The 19,216-nt window shown below is 42.5% G+C and overlaps 1 protein-coding gene across 5 annotated transcripts in view; it reads right to left on the bottom strand.

Annotated features, from left to right (window-relative positions):
• Window positions 1–19,216, bottom strand: part of pms1 (PMS1 homolog 1, mismatch repair system component) — a 53,506-nt gene that overhangs the window by 24,064 nt on the left and 10,226 nt on the right. For all 5 annotated transcript variants that reach the window (XM_029703471.1, XM_029703472.1, XM_029703470.1 and 2 more), the window contains exons 6-9: window positions 18,477–18,587; window positions 9,371–9,493; window positions 8,511–8,657; window positions 7,168–7,982 (exon numbers count right to left, since the gene is read on the bottom strand). In XM_029703471.1, coding sequence (XP_029559331.1) covers window positions 7,168–7,982; window positions 8,511–8,657; window positions 9,371–9,493; window positions 18,477–18,587 — 1,196 coding nt within the window. The remainder of the gene's footprint in view (window positions 1–7,167; window positions 7,983–8,510; window positions 8,658–9,370; window positions 9,494–18,476; window positions 18,588–19,216) is intronic.

The following is a 19,216-nucleotide window of genomic DNA, read 5'->3' as shown; positions in this document are numbered from 1 at the left end:
AGAGGATCAAAAGTATATAGTGCGTGCAATAAGAAATCAGTGCTTCTCTAGCACAGGGATTCTGGAGGAGGATCAGGTCTATACATTTAGCTGGAAGACAGCCAGGGTTTTTGTTATCTTTCCTCATTCTATTGCTTCATATAATCACAACAAATAAAACATTGCAAGAGCTACATCAAGCGTGGGGGGGTCTGCTAACTTCCATTCCCACACGCTTCCATGTAAATAATCCTATGGGTTTATGGCACTGTATCCACACATTCAACTGACCTGTGTTACTAAAGTTCACGTGAGAGCGATAACGATTCCTAGAAGTGGCGTGCCACTTAACAGCAGCGTCGAAAGGAGCCAAATATTTGCCTCCTCTTATTTCATGTTTAAGACAGCACTAACACAAGGCGGGATTCTAAACAGATGTCTTTTTCCATACACTCGTCCATACCTTACATAGGTTCCACACGTAGGCTAATGCTGATACACATTTTCCGTCCTTTCAATTGGTATGCAGTAATCTACGATAAATTCAGTAGAGGGTAGTGATGTTATTCCATGTTGTTCGGTCTCGGTGGATTGAGATCAGAAGATAACGCCATTTATGATTGGTTTTACTGGCCTGTGAAAGCGTATCTGGATGTTGTTAGAAGTCTGGAGAACAGTAGTACGACATGCATTGCTTATCTTTGATACGTCCGATTAAAACAATTCTACACTGTTAGGAAAGCACAAAGGTGAGATGCCTTGTGCTGAATCATGAGTCATGCAGACCCTATTACAGTGTGCTGTGGTATAGATACTGACAAAAAAATCATATCCTCAGTTGTGGAAAGGCAATTAAACAAAGGACACAAAATGTAAGATATGCAACATGTGTAATTCCCCAAAGTTGCAAAATGTTGAAAATATTGGTAGAACTTTATAATAACTCCACATAATAAAGCACATAATTAATTAGTAAATAATTTATTCACAAATGATTAGTCATTACTCATTCGTAAATGTTAGTAACCTAGTTATTCCCACATTAATAAACAACTTTTAAAGTATTTAATAATGATTCATCAGAAGTTTAATATTTTTCCTTATAAAACATTTACTAATCATTATTTTTGTGTGGTCTCAACTAAAGTGTGGGTTATTTATACTTTATAAATACTAACACAAGTGTTTCTTGGCAGTGACTTTTCTACAAAAACTAAAAGTGTGGATTGCAATCAACCAAGAACTAGAATCTCACGTAATTTGGTCAGCTGTGCGATTAAGTTCTGGGTCCATAAGTGTTAGAAATTGGGAGTTCCGGTTTGCCCTCACAAAAGGAAACTCTCAGCCAAAGTCCGCAGTTAAAAGACTGAAGCAATGGAAACAATAAAAAGTGAACATTTCTACCCGCAAAATCACACACACACATACAGTTGAAGTCAGAAGTTTACATACACCTTAACCAAATACATTTAAACTCAGTTTTTCACAATTCCTGACATTTAATCCGAGTACAAATTCCCTGTCTTCGGTCAGTTAGGATCACCACTTCATTTTAAGAACGTGAAATGTCAGAATAATAGTAGAGAGAATGATTTCAGCTTTTATTTCTTTCATCACATTCCCAGTTGGTCAGAAGTTTACATATACTCAATTAGTATTTGGTAGCATTGCCTTTAAATTGTTTAACTTTGGTCAAACGTTTCAGGTAGCCTTCCACAAGCTTCCAAAAGTTGGGTGATTTTTTGCCCATTCCTCCTGACAGAGCTGGTCTAAGTGGGTGAGGTTTGTAGGCCTCCTTGCTCGCAAACGCTTTTTCAGTTCTGCCCACAAATTCTTTATAGGATTGAGGTCAGGGCTTTGTGATGGCCACTCCAATACGTTGACTTTGTTGTCCTTAAGCCATTTTGCCACAACTTTGGAAGTATGCTTGGGGTCATTGTCCATTTGGAAGACCCATTTGCGACCAAGCTTTAACTTCCTGACCGATGTCTTGAGATGTTGCTTCAATATATCCACATAATCTTCCTGCCTCATGATGCCATCTATTTTTTGAAGTGCACCAGTCCCTCCTGCAGCAAAGCACCCCCACAACATGATGCTGCCACAACCATGCTTCACGGTTGGGATGGTGTTCTTCGGCTTGCAATCGTCCCCCCTTTAACCTCCAAACATAACGATGGTCATTACGGCCAAACAGTTCTGTTTTTGTTTCATCAGACCAGAGGACATTTCTCCAAAATGTACAATCTTTGTCCCCATGTGCAGTTGCAAACCGTAGTCTGGCTTTTTTATGGCGGTTTTGGAGCAGTAGCTTCTTCCTTGCTGAGCGGCCTTTCAGGTTATGTCGATATAGGACTTGTTTTACAGTGGATATAGATACTTTTGTACCCGTTTCCTTCAGCATCTTCTCAGGGTCCTTTGCTGTTGTTCTGGGATTGATTTGCACTTTTCGCACCAAAGTACGTTCATCTCTAGGAGACAGAACACGTCTCCTTCCTGAGAGGTATGACGGCTGCGTGGTCCCATGGTGTTTTTACTTGCGTACAATTGTTTGATGAACATGGTAACTTCAGGTGTTTGGAAATTGCTCCCAAGGATGAACCAGACTTGTGGAAGGCTACAATTCATTTTCTGAGGTCTTGGCTGATTTCGTTTGATTTTCCCATGATGTCAACCAAGGAGGCACTGAGTTTGAAGGTAGGCCCTGAAATACATCCACAGGTACACCTCCAATTGACTCAAATTATGTCAATTAGCCCATCAGAAGCTTCTACAGCCATGACATCATTTTCTGGAATTCTCCAAGCTGTTTAAAGGCACAGTCAACTTAGTGTATGTAAACTTCTGACCCACTGGAATTGTGATACAGTGAATTATAAGTGAGATAATCTGTCTGTAAACAATTGTTGGAAAAATGACTTGTCATGCACAAAGTAGATGTCCTAACCAACTTGCCAAAACTATAGTTTGTTAACAAGAAATTTGTGGAGTTGTTGAAAAACGAGTTTTAATGACTCCAACCTAAGTGTATGTAAACTTCCGACTTCAACTGTATACGGACACACATTCAAAATTAGTAGATTCTGCCATTTCAGCCACACCCGTTTCTGACAGGTGAATAAAATCGAGCACACAGCCATGCCATCTCCATAGACAAACATTGGCAGTAGAATGGCCTTTTTGAAGAATTCAGTGACATTCAACGTGGCACCATCATAGGATGCCACCTTTCCCACAAGTCAGTTCGTAAAATGTCTGCCCTGGTCAACTGTAAGTGCTGTTAATGTGAAGTGGAAACATCTAGCAGCAACAACAGCTCAGCCACGAAGTGGTAGGCCACACAAGCTCACAGAACGAGTTCCAAACTGCCTCCGGAAGAAACGTCAGCGCAAGAACTCTTCGTCTGGAGCTTCAGAAAATGGGTTTCCATGGCCGAGCAGCCGGCTGGAGTGGTGTAAAGCTCGCCGCCATTCAACTCTGGAGCAGTGGAAACGCATTCTCTGTAGTGATTAACCCCGCTTCACCTTCTGGCAGTCCGACGGACAAATCCGTTTTTGGCGGATGCCAGGAGAAGGCTACCTGCCCCAATACATAGTGCCAACTTCTCAGATAGAGTTCAGTGTGTCAAATCGGAGGGCCTGTTGTCCGGACCTCTGGCAGTCTCTGGGGGTGCCACAGGGTTCAATTCTCAGGCCGACTATTTTCTCTGTTTATATCAATGATGTCGCTCTTGCTGCAGGTGATTCTCTGATCCACCTCTATGCAGACAACACCATTCTGTATACATCTGGCCCTTCCTTGGACACTGTTAACAAAACTCCAAACGAGCTTCAATGCCATACAACACTCATTATGTGGCCACCAACTGCTCTTAAATGCTAGTAAAGTGAAATGCATGCTCTTCAACCGATTGCTGCACGCACCTGCCCGCCTGTCCAGCATTACTACTCGGGACGGTTCTGACTTAGAATATGTGGACAACTACAAATACCTAGGTGTCTGGTTAGACTAAACTCTCCTTCCAGACTCACATTAAGCATCTCCAATCCAAAATCGGCTTCTTATTTCGCAACAAAGCCTCCTTCACTCATGCTGCCAAATATACCCTCATAAAACTGACTATCCTACCGATCCTTGACTTCGATGTAATTGACAAAATAGCCTCCAACACTCTACTCAGCAAATTGGATGTAGTCTATCACAGTGCCATCCGTTTTGTCACCAAAGCCCCATATACTACCCACCACTGCGACCTGTATGCCCTTGTTGGCTGGCCCCCGCTACATATTCGTCGCCAAACCCACTAGCTCCAGGTCATCTATAAGTCTTTGCTATGTAAAGTCCCGCCTTATCTCGGCTCACTGGTCACCATAGCAACACCCACCCGTAGCACGCTCTCCAGCAGGTATATTTCACCGGTCATCTCCAAAGCCAACACCTCCTTTCCTTCCAGTCCTTTGCTGCCAATGACTGGAACGGATTGCAAAAATCACTGAAGCTGGAGACATATCTCCTTCTCTAACTTTAAGCATCAGCTGTCAGAGCAGCTTACTGATCACTGTACCTGTACACGGCCAATCTGTAAATAGCACACCCAACTATCTCATCCCCATATTGTTAATTTGTTTTGCTCTTTTGTACCCCAGTATCTCTACTTGCACATCATCTGCACATCTATCACTCCACATCTATCACTCCAGTCTAGTCTACAACATGTCATGGAACTTCTGGAAGCACGGCCCCATCCTGCAAAGTGGCACAGAACACGTGGAGCACCTAAAAAGAGGTTTCTACACATCTCACACTTTCTGCCCCGTGTCCACTCAGGATGCACATCACACACCCTCTTGCACCTTTAAAACTTCCTGCTTTCAAATGAGTTACAACCTGGTCCACGCGACCGATATAAGTTCCTACCACTTAAAGATCACTCCAAAAACCCTGCCACTGTCACTTCAGGCCCAGGCTGTGTGGTACAAGGGTGAATGGTTGGACTTGGGGCAGACACACTCCATGGAAACATAGGCTCCCCTCTCATGTGTGCTCTCCTTCCCCTCCCTCCCCCTCCTTTTCACTCCTCTTCCTCCCCTCCTTTTCACTCTCCTCTTCCTTTCTCCCTCCACTCCTCGCTCCACATCTCTATCCCTCCCATCATCTCTAACTCCTCTTCCTCCCTGCCTTTTGCTGCTTAGCCCTGAATCTCCACATCACTTCCTTCTCTAACACTGACCTAGAGTAACAGAGGGAGAGGAGCAACAAATAGGATACAATTGTGGTTAGGAACATAATCTCCCTCTTCCTTCTGCTCTTTATTTTTCCTCAACATACTCTCTTCCTAATAAGGGGTTCCAAAAATTGTGACAGTTACACGCCTCCCATTCCACACACACAAACTCAGTCTCCTCCAATCAACTCTTGCTTTCTTGCCTGACAGACTAGCTACAGAGTTTGACAATGTAAGCTGGTTAGTTACAAAGCTGGGCCAGTTTCCAAATGAATTGCATCGGTAGAAACAGGCAAAAAACAAGCATCTTGTTAGCTGGCGATGTAAACAAATATACTATAGCAGCAAAGGGGAGGACCAACTTCATATTAATGCCCATGATTTTGGAATGAGATGTTCGACAAGCAGGTCATGCATTGTACATGTAACATTTCTACCTCAATCACATATCAGTAGTGAAGGAATATAAAAAGTCCACTAGTTGTAAGCTACATCTCCCCGTTTTATGATTAATTAGCGTTCACTAGGTTGGCATTAGCAGAACAGTTACATTACAATTCTCCCACAAGTCCTTGCAACAGTTTCACTGTTTGTGAATAAAATGCGTATTCTTCAACCATTGGTTATGCTCTTGGCTATTTTGAGAACTTAAGGAGCATCAGCTTATAAAGTATTTATAAAGCATAAATAGCCCACACTTGAGGCCAAGCAAAAATACTTAGCTAATGATTAGTAAATGGTTTATAAAGGAACCATATTAAACAGCGTATGAATGGAGTAATGATTGGTAAATGATGAATAAACTATTTAACTAATCCATCATAAATGCTTTATTACGTGGTGTTATTATAAAGTGCTAACAAAATGATCCATTATATTTTCTAAAACTATATTCATACCCCAAACATTAGGAACACCTTATTTTGCCCTCAGAAGAGCCTCAATTCGTCAGGGCATGGACTCTACAAGGTGCTGAAATGTCCCACAGGGATGCTGGCCCATGTTGACTTCAATGCTTCCCACAGTTGTGTCAAGTTGGCTGGATGACCTTTGGGTGGTGGACCATTCTTGATACACAAGGGAAACTGTTGAGCGTGAGAAACCCAGCAGTGTTGCAGTTCTTGACAAACCGGTGTGCTGGCACCTACTACCATACCCTGTTCAAAAGGCACTTAAATATGTTGTCTTGCCCATTCACCCTCTGAATGGCACACATACACAACAATCCACGTCTCAATTCTCTAAAGGCTTAAAAGTAATTCTTTAACCTGTCTCTCCTCCCCTTCATCTAAACGGGTTGAAATGGATTTAACAAATGACATCAATAAGGAATCAAAGCTTTCACCTGGTCAGTCTGTCATGGAAAGAGCAGGTGTTCTTAATGTTTTGTATACACAGTGTATATTATCCGTTTCGTTCGCCTACATCTTATTATTTGTCGAAAACGCAACAAATCGAAATACTAGAACATATTCATAAATCAAGACATTTTTGATGCATCTGAAATGTGGCCCATCTTTTGCACTTGCTGATTAAGATCTTTCTGACAACGTCTTCAACTAGGAACAAGCCGCACCAGACGGGTGAGACAGAGGAGAGGGTTAGTGCGTGTCCACATACAGAATATTAAGTTAAATGTATTAAGAGTGACTAGCAAAATACTTTTGAGTGCCTAAGATGCATGGCATACTTTGGAAAAAGGGGAGATATTTCATCATGCAGAATACCTGTTTTACAGTGGAAAATACTGACCATGTAACCTAGTAATCAGATTCAGTTGTCTGGAAAATATAAACATAGCTCATCTCAACAATTCTCTGTCTGGGTAGCAACATGAATATGCCAAGCAAAATTTCCTGGGCCATATTTTACACATGCAAGTGACAGGTCAACCTTTCTTTTTTTGCCTTGCTAATAATAACAAATGGAAACAACTGCTTCGAAAGTGAAGTCTGGAAACCCACTTCTTTCGGTCCTCCTCCCCTAGGTTTTTCCATTTCTCCTGCACGGCAGTGGAGATGTCCTGGAGTCTGGCTGTGGGCTTCTCCTGGAGAACCGATGCCCGGGTCTCCATCTCAAACAGGGCGGCAGGGGACAGGGGGGTCCTCATGGCACGGTTATTGATCAAGTCGTAGGCCGTCAGCACCGCCCGTTTCTCTGTTATGGCGTTGGACACCTTTTTGCCAGGGCTGCTCTGTCCCTTGGCCATGACCTGGCCAAGGTCACTGCTCGATCCAGTGGCCAGGTGGACCTTGACGGGCTGCAACGGCTCGCCTGTGGAAGGGTCCGTCAGAGCCGTTCCTCGGCTCCAACTCACTGCTGATAACTGCTCGACGTCTTTGCCTTTGTCATGACCTTGGTCGTGGCTGTCGAGCCTCTCCAGGCCTTTGGCCGTGCCTGAATTTGTTGTCCCGGTGCCAGTCGAAGCCATGTAATCTTCCAATTGTGGAAATGCCAGGTCAAAGTCCCCTGGATTTAGGTTGACTATCCAGTCTTCAGAGGAAGAGGAGGAGCTAGTGTTTTCTGTCTGGTCACCAGCCACTACCTTGGATGGAGGGCCATCACTGCAGTCAGATGGAGCTTTGGCCACTCTGACATTGTGCTCCGCAAGACTGTCCTCTAAGTCAGCGTTTCCCCTACAGTGGCCCAGTGATGGGCCAGCATGCAGGCCGCTGCCTCCATCATATTCTCCAGTGACTGGTGGAGCCTCAGCGGCAGACCCCAACCCAGGGCCATAGAAGGAAACCAACAGCGTCTCCACTGCAGCCAGCACAGCCACCTGAGAGTCAAAGTCTCAGTGAGAAATAACACCACACACACTAATACCCATGCTGTTCACTTTTCCCTTTCTGTTTTACAGGAAATGGCTGTGCAACCAGGTAACTGTTAATTTAATTTCTGTGGTTAATTACAGCACTGGTCAGCTCCTATTATTTCAAATGGTGGTGGGTGCAGAACTGATTGTCAACTTACTGTTTACTGTCAGCACTTTCTATTTTTATAAAAGAAAATCAAATCAAGTTGTTTTGAGGAGTTACATTTAAGAGACCGTAACGTTTACTAGCCAAAGCAAGTACATGGATTCCTTGCTGTACCGTAGAGGCTACACGTAAGGAAATCGTGAATTTGCCAAATGGAATTTGCTTGCATTGCATATTCGCAGTTGAATCAGTCTGAAAGCCAAAATGTCTAAATTGACTGGTAACTGGTTCTGCAGCTACCCCCCCCATCATATTCTGTTTCCCCTTAGTTCTCTAATCTTTCAACCTGTCTGCAAGGAAAATGATAAAAGAATAGAAAACGGCACCTTGTTCTGGAGCAGAATCTGGGTCTTGTCGGGTGTCAGGTTGACGTCTACAGTGGATGCGGGAACAGTGATATTGAGCATCATAGTGGGATAACGATTTAGGGCAGAGTCTGCCGGGTACTGAGCCAGGAAGTGCTGCCGGACCACCTGATGGTCAAGCAGAGAAAAGGTATATGAACTGCAATGATACTATGAGCAATGCTTCACTTTGTTATGTAAACGCTACAACACTGTCAAAGTGACAGTATCAAATGACAGAGAGCTACATCGGGGATAATAGACAGGCCTATGCGTTGACAAAGTGATACTTTAGAGGACCGTAATGAAATAAGCTTTTGGATTTTATTCTGTATGCATTGTCGTCTTCAGCTAGAGCGACTTTATGTATTTTTAAAAAAATCTTCGGTTAAATAAAAATACTACTGGGTGTGCTTCTAGTGCCTGAATTGATGTGATAAAGATAATATGAACCACTGTTTTTTACATTTTTATTATCCTTGAAAACTACTACTACTTTGATGGTTATAGCCATCAATTGTCCAATTAACAAATCACCCATATTAGAACAATTATTTATTTTCAAACTTCACATTTCTCAGTTTAGGGTACTTATCATAATGAACTAAAATCAGCAAAATGCCACCGATAAGTGATCGGTATGATCAATAATGTTTTGTTTATCGTCCCAGCTCTAGTGAATACGCACTGTACAATTACAGGAAGACAACAAATTTTGTCCAAGCTACTTCAAAAGCTCTTGTTTATAGAACACCTCTATCCCATTGGCTGCCAATTTTCTTTACCTAAACCAAACAAACAAACATATGTACATTTCATTAACACAAAAAAAATGTTTTTACCTTCAGGATATCCTTCTGGTGGACAGGTCGATCATTCACAAAGATAAATGTTTTGTCGGGGTTACTGGAGCTTGCTAAAGAGCAATCCATACCAGGTCTGGGAAAGAATCCATCAATTACGATCTGTTAAAAGAAATAAAATCAACGTAACAACTGGGGAACAATTTATCAGTGCAAAACATTTTTTACAGTTATAGTTTGAACTCACTTCATACCAAGTGGCCCTGCCTATTAACATGCATATTACACAGGCAGGTAGAATGTAATACAGGGGTTCCCTTTTGTGATAGCAAATTCATCAGGGACCCCCCTCATAATCAGAACAACTCCCGTGCGATAAAAATGTATTACAGGGAGTTAGGGCTCGGCGATATGGCCTAAAAATAATATCTAGATTTTTTCTCCCTACTTATGGGCGATTCACATCGATTTTTAAAACCTCTCTAAATAAGCTTTGTCACACAATTACAATGCCTTCAGGAAGAATTCATACCCCTTGACTTAATCCACATTTTGTTGCATTACAGCCTGAATTCAAAATTGATTAAATTGATTTTGTTTCTCACCCATCTACACACAATACCCCATAATGACAAAGTGAAAACTTGTTTTACAAATGTTTTCACATGTATTGAAAATAAAATACAAAAATATCTCATTTACATTCTATAAAGTATTCACACCCGAGTCAATACTTTGTAGAAGCACCTTTGGCAGCGATTACAGCGTCTCCGGCACCTGAGTAGTTACTGGGTATATTGATACACCATCCAAAGAGTAATTCATAACGTCACTATGCTCAAATGGATATTCGATGTCTGCTTTATTTATTTTTTACCCATCTACCAATAGGTGCCCTTCTTTGTAAGGCATTGAAAAACCTCCCTGGTCTTTGTGGTTGAATCTGTGTTTGAAATTCCAGGCTCACCTGAGGGACCTTACAAATAACCAAATTCTATTTGTCACATACTCCAAATACAACAGGTGTAGATCTTACCGTGAAATGCTTACTTACAAGCCCTCAAATCAACAATGCAGTTCAAGAAAGAGTTTTACTAAATAAACTAATATTTTCTTAAGTAAAAATAGTAAAAGAAAAAGTAACACATTAACAATAATGAGGCTATATACAGGGGGTACCGGTACCGAGTCAATGTGCGAGGGTACAGGTTAGTAGACTTATTGTGTACATGCAGGTAGGGGTAAAGTGACTATTCATAGATAATAAACAGCAAGTAGCAGCAGTGTAAAATACATATGGGGGGTGTGTGTCAATGTAAATAGTCCGGGTGTCCATTTGATTAATTGTTCAGCAGTCTTATGGCTTGGGGGTAGAAGCTGTTAAGGAGCCTTTTGGTCCTAGACTTGGCGCTCCGGTACCACTTGCCATGCGGTAGCAGAGAGAACAGTCTATGACTTCGGTGACTGGAGTCTCTGACAATTTTATGGGCTTTCCTCTGACACTGCCTATTATATAGGTCCTGGATGGCAGGAAGCTTGGCCCCAGTGATGTACTGGGCCGTACACACTACCCTCTGTAGATGCCGAGCAATTGCCATAGCAGGCAGTGATGCAACCGGTCAGGATGCTCTCGATGGTGCAGCTGTAGAACCTTTTGAGGATCTGAGGACCCATGCCAAATCTTTTAAGTCTCCTGTGGGGGAAAAGGTGTTGTCGTGCCCTCTTCACGACTGTCTTGGTGTGCTTGGACCATGTTAGTTTGTTGGTGATGTGGACGCCAAGGAACTTGAAACTGCTCCACTACAGCCACGTGGATGTGAATGGGGGCATGTTCGGCCCTCCTTTTCCTGTAGCCCATGATCATCTCCTTTGTCTTGCTCACGTTGAGGGAGAGGTTATTGTCCTGGCACCACACTGCCAGGTCTCGAACCTCCTCCCTATAGGCTGTCTCATTGTTGTCGGTAATCAGGCCTACCACTGTTATGTCATCAGCAAACTTAATGATGGTGTTGGTGTCAGACTTGGCCACGCAGTCGTGGGTAAACAGAGAATACAGAAGGAGACTAAGCACACACCCCTGAGGGGTCCCAGTGTTGAGGATCGGTGTGGCAGATGTGTTGTTGCATACCCTTACCACCTTGGGGCAGCCCGTCAAATTCCAGAATCCAGTGGCAAAGGGATGTTTTTAGTCCCAGGGTCCTTAGCTTAGCGATGAGCTTTGTGGGCACTATGGTGTTGAACGCTGAGCTGTAGTCAATGAACAGCATTCTCAAATATGTTCCTTTTGTCCAGGTGGAAAAGGGAAGTGTGATTGCGTCACCTGTGGATCTGTTGGTGCGGTATGCAAATTGGAGTGGTCTAGATTTTCCGGCACGATGGTGTTGATGTGAGCCATGACCAGCCTTTCAAAGCACTTTGTGGCTACCGACATGAGTGCTATGGGGTGGTAATCATTTAGGAAGGTTACCTTCACTTTCTTGGGCAAGGGACTACGGTGGTCTGTTTGAAACATGTAGGTATTACAGACTCGGTCAGGAAGAGGTTGAAAATGTCAGTGAAGACACTTGCCAGTTGGTCCTCGCATGCTTTGAGTACACGTCCTGGTAACCCGTCTGGCCCCACGGCTTTGTGAATGTTGAGCTGTTTAAAGGTCTTGCTCACATCGGCTATGTAAAGCGTGATCACACAGTCGTCCGGAACAGCTGGTGCTCTCATGCATGCTTCAGTGTTGCTTGCCTCGAAGCGAGCATAAATGGCATTTAGCTCGTCTGGTAGGCTCGCGTCATTGGGCAGCTCATGGCTTGGTTTCTCTTTGTAGTCGGTAATATTTTTCAAGCCCTGCCACATCCGACGAGCATCAGAGCCGGTGTAGCAGGATTCAATCTTAGTCTTTTATTGACGCTTTGCCTGTATGATGGTTCATCAGAAGGCATAGCGGGAGTTCTTATAAGCGTCCAGATTAGTGTCCCGCTCCTTGAAAGCGGCAGCTCTAGCCTTTAGCTCGGTGCGGATGTTGCCTGTAATCCATGGCTTCTGGTTGGGAAATGTATGTATGGTCACTGTGGGGACAACATCGTCAATGCACTTATTGATGAAGCCAGTGACGGAGGTGGTATACTCCTCAATGCCATTGGATGAATCCTGGAACATAATCCAGTCTGTGATAGCAAAACAGTCCTGTAGTGTAGCATCCGCGTCATCTGACCACTTCCGTACTAAGCAAGTCACTGGTACTTCCTGCTTTAGTTTTTGCTTGTAAGCAGGATAGAATTATGGTTGGATTTGCCAAATGGAGGGTGAGGGTCCATATGACCGATTATGTTGAACCAAACTTCAAATGCAAATAGCAAGTTGAAACTGATTGTATTCAGAGAGAAGTTACATTTCTTTGCATTGTTATTGTGGGGGAGGGGCTTGGTGTCTGTGTGTGAGTGGGAACATGCACAGTACAGAAGGAATGAAGGAGACGAGACCAAAAAGACAAACACTCAAAAACAGAAGTAGGGGGGAAAAAAATTACTTGATTCTTGCGATACAGGCATTTGGAACATTAATTCAAAGTTGTTTTAACACAATCGAATTAATTCAATATATCGCCCAGCCCTACAAGGAGTTTTACTATAACATCTGCTGTGCACGGCTGGACGAACCAAGTCTCGCCCCCTGGGTTAATAACACTTACAAAGGCTAGCCTCTTAGCATCGCAAAGAAAATTATGCATTTTTCAAGCTAATATCCTGCAATTCTACACATTTTGCCATGAGACAGAAAGAAAACATTGCTGTTTTAAAGCTTATATTTCAGTGCATTTATAGTACCGAGTTGAAAAATGTATAATTTGTGGAGTACTGTGGATACCAATATCTCTGAGCCTCCCAGGCCCATGTTGGCCAGTGATATGAACATAAATTGTAGATGAGTACATTGTATTACACAGTTTAAACATATTCCATGGATCCCTTGGGCAAAAGTAATTTAAATCTCTGTTAGAAAAACAAATTAAATGAGTACTACCATCATCATCATCATCATCATCATGATGTAATGTACACATTAACTACAGCAGCTATGTAACCAAACATGCTTTTTGCATAATTTGTAACAATATGTACCGATACTGTACTTACAATGCATCTGTAATTTAAATACCATGTAAAAATAAGGTAAAATAACAGGGATTTGGGTACAGTTCACTCAAATTAAAAACATACTTATTTGTTTCCTTCTATGGACAAGGAGAGACAGTAGTCTATGCTTTTTCTGTTTACCTAGGCCAGTGCGTTTTGGTTTTTGACCTAGCACTATACAGCTGATTCAAATAACCAAAGCTTGTTGATGAGTTGATTACTTGAATCAGCAGTGTAGTGATAAGGGCAAAAAAAAATACCGCTTACATTAGTGTTTTCTAACCAAAAACCAGTTACCCAACATTAGAATGTTTTACATTTTACGCCAAAATCTTAAAAAATTACTTCAAACCAAGTCTGAACAATCTAGTCTCAGGGACTTTGAGATTTAAAAAAGTACACTATCAAATCGATTCATGCCGGATCCTTAACGATTTCACATCTTTAAAGGGATAGTTCAGCCAAATTACATATTGGTTTTCTATGTCTATGAACATGACAGCAATTCAAGCTTTGGTTTAGTTTCCCTGGTACGGTTTCTATATGCTAACTTTTTGGCATTTGTGGCAGAAATCCCATTCAAGTCATGGGACTGATATTAACACTTTTCTCACATGTTCAAATCATCTATAAGTGACTTTGTTGAGCTTCACAATCAATTTTAGATAATTTCAGATGTTTTGGACATAATGCATGAAAAATGCCCATATCGGTCCCATGACTTGAATGGGATTTTTGCCACAAATGCTAAAACATTAGAAAGAGGAAACAGTGCTAAGGGAAACTAAACAAAAGCATGGATTGCTGCCATACCTGGTCCATAGACTGCTTACAGGGTAAGGAATTTTGTAATATGGGTGAAATATCCCTTTAAGGATTCACATGTTGTTTTTTTTTATTCAACAGAAACATCACACGTGTTCACACTTCAAAACTGTTTGGACAACCAATGACATCAAACTGCTGTTTCCAAGCTTCTTAATTCTAGGAAACAGTTTCTGTTGGCGGCATGTGATAGACAAAAGTGTTGGTGAAAAGAGAACCAGCTCCAAATTACTAAAATTATCCACTGTGTACTGCATAACTCAGGCAAACAATTCTAAATTAACAAGCTCCGCAGTTGACAAGCATTAGGGCCATATAATTGGAGTTTTAACAACAGCCATGTACATTACATATACTTTTCCATTAAAATATTTGTCAATTACTGTGATGCAGGTGATCCTGCCCACTGACTACCTGGCCATGAATGAGCTCGATTATTCGAGGCTGAGTCATGTAGAGGTAATCTGGGCCTCATTGGCAGCAGTGTTCACTGCCACAGGACCCCGCTCTCGTAATTACAAAAGTAGTACAGAAAAAAAATGGCCCAGGTTCCCCGCAGATACTCGTTGACACACTTACAGCTAAGCCTCTTGAAAAAAAACAAAAAACTCTTGATGCGTCCACTCAATCAAGGAGTGACCACGAGTATATTTTCATACAAAATATGTCAAACAATGTCTTGCCAAAGATGAAATACTTAAATATAGTAGGCACCAAAGTTAAGGGAAAATAACTAAATAAACCAAGTGAGAACTGTGTGAGATATGAAATCTGCAAGACAACCTACCTAAATCTGAAAAACAGAGGTCCTAGGATTGACACAGGCCAGGGTCCTAAGATTGAGTCAAACTTTTCTCAGGTGACCTGAGCAGCAGGCCTGGCTGTGTTCCCCAGTCTGTCTGCACGTGTCACACCCATGAGCGCGGAACTGGAACACATCTTGGCTTGGTGTCCTACCCGATGAGTGATCATCTCTCCCTGGCTAATGACTGATTACTCAAGCAGACCTCTCACCGCATAAATTAAAAGGGTGGTTCTATAGGACATTCTAAGATTGTTGAGAGAGAGAGAGAAAAAAAATTGGTAGACAAAAACATTTCCTTATCTGGATAATGAGTTTCATGAGCCAGACCTAAGGCTAATGTTATTACAAAGCTATCGATGTAGCTGGGCTATATGTAATGTGGTACCACAAAACAAAAGAACACACTATCCTCACGCATGGAAGATGTAGTTCCAGGGACACATTGTTTTGGTTTCAGATCGGCACACTGCTCATTTTAATGAGCAGTGCAAAACTTCTCATAACTTAACACAGTAAATGAAAAGCCAGTTCATTGATGCAACGCTGTTTGAGGATTTGCACGTACACTACCGTTCAAAAGTTTGTTGTCACTTAGAAATGTCCTTGTTTCTGAAAAGAAAATTTTCTATCCATTAAAATAACATCAAATTGATCAGAAATACAGTGTAGACATTGTTAATTTTGTAAATGACTATTGTAGCTGGAAACGGCTGATCTTTAATGGAACATCTACATAGGCGTACAGAGGCCCATTATCAGCAACCATCACTCCCGTGTTCCAATGGCACGTTGTGTTAGCTAATCCAAATTTAGCATTGTAAAAAGGCAATTTGATCATTAGAAAACCCTTTTGTAATTATGTTAGCACAGCTGAAAAATGTCCTGATTAAAAGAAGTCCTCAACTGGCAGCTTCATTAAATAGTACCTGCAAAACACCAGTCTCAACATCAACAGTGAAGAGGCGACTCCAGCATGCTGGCCTTCTAGGCAGAGATCCTCTGTCCAGTGTCTGTGTTCTTTTGCCCATCTTCATCTTTTCTTTTTATTGGCCAGTCTGAGATATGGCTTTTTGTTTGCAACTCTGCCTAGAAGGTCAGCATCCCGGAGTCGCCTCTTCAGTGTTGATGTTGAGACTGGTGTTTTGCGGGTACTATTTAATGAAGCTGCCAGTTGAGGACTTGTGAGGCATCTATTTCTCAAACTAGACACTCTAATGTACTTGTTCTCTTGCTCAGTTGTGCACAGGGGCCTCCCACTCCCCTTTCTATTCTGGTTAGAGCCAGTTTGCACTGTTCTGTGAAGGGAGTAGTACACAGCATTGTACCAGATCTTCAGTTTCTTGGCAATTTCTCACATGGAATAGCCTTCATTTCTCAGAACAAGAATAGACTGATGAGTTTCAGAAGAAAGGTCTTTGTTCCTGGCCATTTTGAGCCTGTAAATCGAACCCACAAATGCTGATGCTCCAGATACTCAACTAGTCTAAAAAATGCCAGTTTTATTGCTTTTTTAATCAACACACCGTTTTCAGCTGTGCTAACATAATTGCAAACGCGTTTTCTAATGATCAATTAGCCTTTTAAAATACTAAACTTGGATTAGCTAACATAACGTGCCATTGGAACACAGGAGTGATGGTTGCTGATAATGGGCCTCTGTACGCCTATGTAGATATTCCATTAAATTTTTTTTTAAAATCTGTCATTTCCAGCTACAATAGTCATTTACAACATTAACAACGTCTACACTGCATTTCTGATCAATTTGATGTTTTTTTAATGGACACTTTTTTTTTTCTTTCAAAAACAAGAACATTTCTAAGTGAACCCAAACTTTTGAACTTTAGTGTACATGTGGTTTCCTCTTGTTCTGTTCATGATCTAATTAGGTCAAGTTATGGTAGCACCAACGGTACCTTAGCACCAAAGGGCATGGTTGTGTGTTGTCACGTTGCCAAAATGAGCATCACATTTTGTTCCACAAGAGGCATGGCCCCTACAATCAACTTCCCAGAATTGCGTGTGGAATCTTTGAACTGGATTCCGTGATCGCTAAGCTTCGGCGAATGAAGGGGGAGCCAATAAGCGTTCTTTCATTGCTACCGGGAGGACAAAGGCCAATGGTCCTTCTCATAACTAGGACCCAGAGTCCTGCTGAAAAATAACAAAGCAAACAAGGGAAAGGGACTTGTGCTCCGTATCTGTCAGGCCACATTAGCCGAGAGATGCACGGCAGGTAGCAGCCACACAACACCTACCATGACCAAGCAGAAACTTAACGCTCCACAGCCAACTCAATTACCAGCAACAAAGCAAATCTCACACAAGGAGAAAAGGGCATAGATGTAGCTGCCGAACAGCCAACCAACATCATATACTGGCTTGAAATCAGGAGTTCTTGGTGCAGTCATTTACCAAGCTTGCTGTCTAGTATTTCTCTTAGGTTTCTCACTTGCAGTCAGTCACACACACGGTGGACCTGTCCGTTCTGCAGCTGAACCACCACCGTCCAGAACAAGGTCCATGCACTGTGGAACACACCCAGGATATGGAGAGAGGGTCTCTGGGAAACATGGTGTTGGCCAAGCCTGGAGGGCAGTGGGAGGACGAGTGGCTGGGTGCCAGTGCAGCCGTGTCATGTCTCTCTCTGACACTGGGCCATCCACATGCACCACGGGGGTCACACAATCTCTTCTAATTTAATTCAGTGCCACATTTGTCACAAGGGTTCGAATGGCTTTTTCTTGTAAAGACAGTTATGGTGTATCGTTTCATGATTGCCCCTTCCATTTGCATGACACGTCATTCGAGTCAAATGGTGCTCCGACTCTTTACATGTTCTCTTTTTCTATTTTGGAGGCAGGGCACTTATTGTAAAAAAATATATATATATATACAAATGTTTTTTAAAGTGACTGATGTGTACTTTTGGGAGATACAGAAGTCAATCAAATAGTAACTGGTGTCATTGAGCACTGCAGGAGGAGACAGTACTGCAAAACCAGCAATGTTTAAGTCAAGCTCTGTGTGGACACCTCCAAGAACAGCCATCTGCTCACATATTTCAGGACTGAGGTGTAACATTAAAGCCCTTGACTGTGGCTAATGTGTAGCCTTGCTTGATCCAATTCCATGTGGTGTATGAGACTACATTATAATAGCCACTCGAAAGAGTGTTCAATCAAAACAGATGGGAAATTTCTGGGGTAAGGCCAACAACGTTGGTCCTAAGCGGTGTAGTAGAACTCATATCCAATTTCTGTTTTTCACCTATATAGCATAGTTAAATTGCATTACTGCAGGACGGCAGAAGCGTTTTATCTATGATTACTGGTTTGGTTGGACCAGTCCCATGACAGAGTGATGCTGGTGTGAGTGTTTGACTGACCTCTGGTTGTTGATGGTGGACAGGGAGCAGGTGGGCCACAGCGTTGGGCCCCAGTGTAGCCATGAGAGCCATCCTGTGATCGGACACCTTGGCCTTCTGCCACACCACCACCTGCAACAACACGTAGCAGCTTATTTTCAGTCCGCCTAAAAAAAGACCACCTGCCGGATCTCGAAATCAAGACAGTAGACGCTGACCACCAATCAAAGCCTCGCCTGTAGCACTTCCCTTACCTGTGTGGCGGCACAAGAGGGGGTAAGAGAGAGGTTTACTGTGTCAACTGTTCTAGAAAGACCTGAACGAGAACAGGGGGTTTGGGGAAGGCTAGAGAACAAGTTAGTGAACACTGGTCCATATGTCAGGTCACATACTGTGAGAGCAGTTGTACTGAATCAGCGAGTCTGTGCTAGCACCTTGGAGCTTGTAAAACGGACACTAGTTCACATTCTCAAATCAGCATGTTGTCTGAGCATATTATTCAACCCAATGGATCAATGTGCACTGCATAATGAAAGTTGACCACAGTAGCCACAAGGTTACACAATCTTCCTCATCACTGTGCAACCTCCACCGAGGCATGGATTCCTCCGATTTTCCTTCGTGTCAGATGTATGAGAGGAAAGTAGTCCAGGAGAAAAAGCACACACATTCACACCCACGGGTGGCCCTGTCATTGGTGTCCACAAGCGAGTACATCTCCAGGGTGTTGATTTCTGTAAGCATGCTGCCCGCAGCAGCAC

This window comes from Salmo trutta, chromosome 20, assembly GCF_901001165.1.
Source record: "Salmo trutta chromosome 20, fSalTru1.1, whole genome shotgun sequence".
In the NCBI taxonomy this organism is placed as follows: Eukaryota; Metazoa; Chordata; class Actinopteri; order Salmoniformes; family Salmonidae; genus Salmo; species Salmo trutta.
This window is presented reverse-complemented; position numbering and strand designations above follow the sequence as displayed.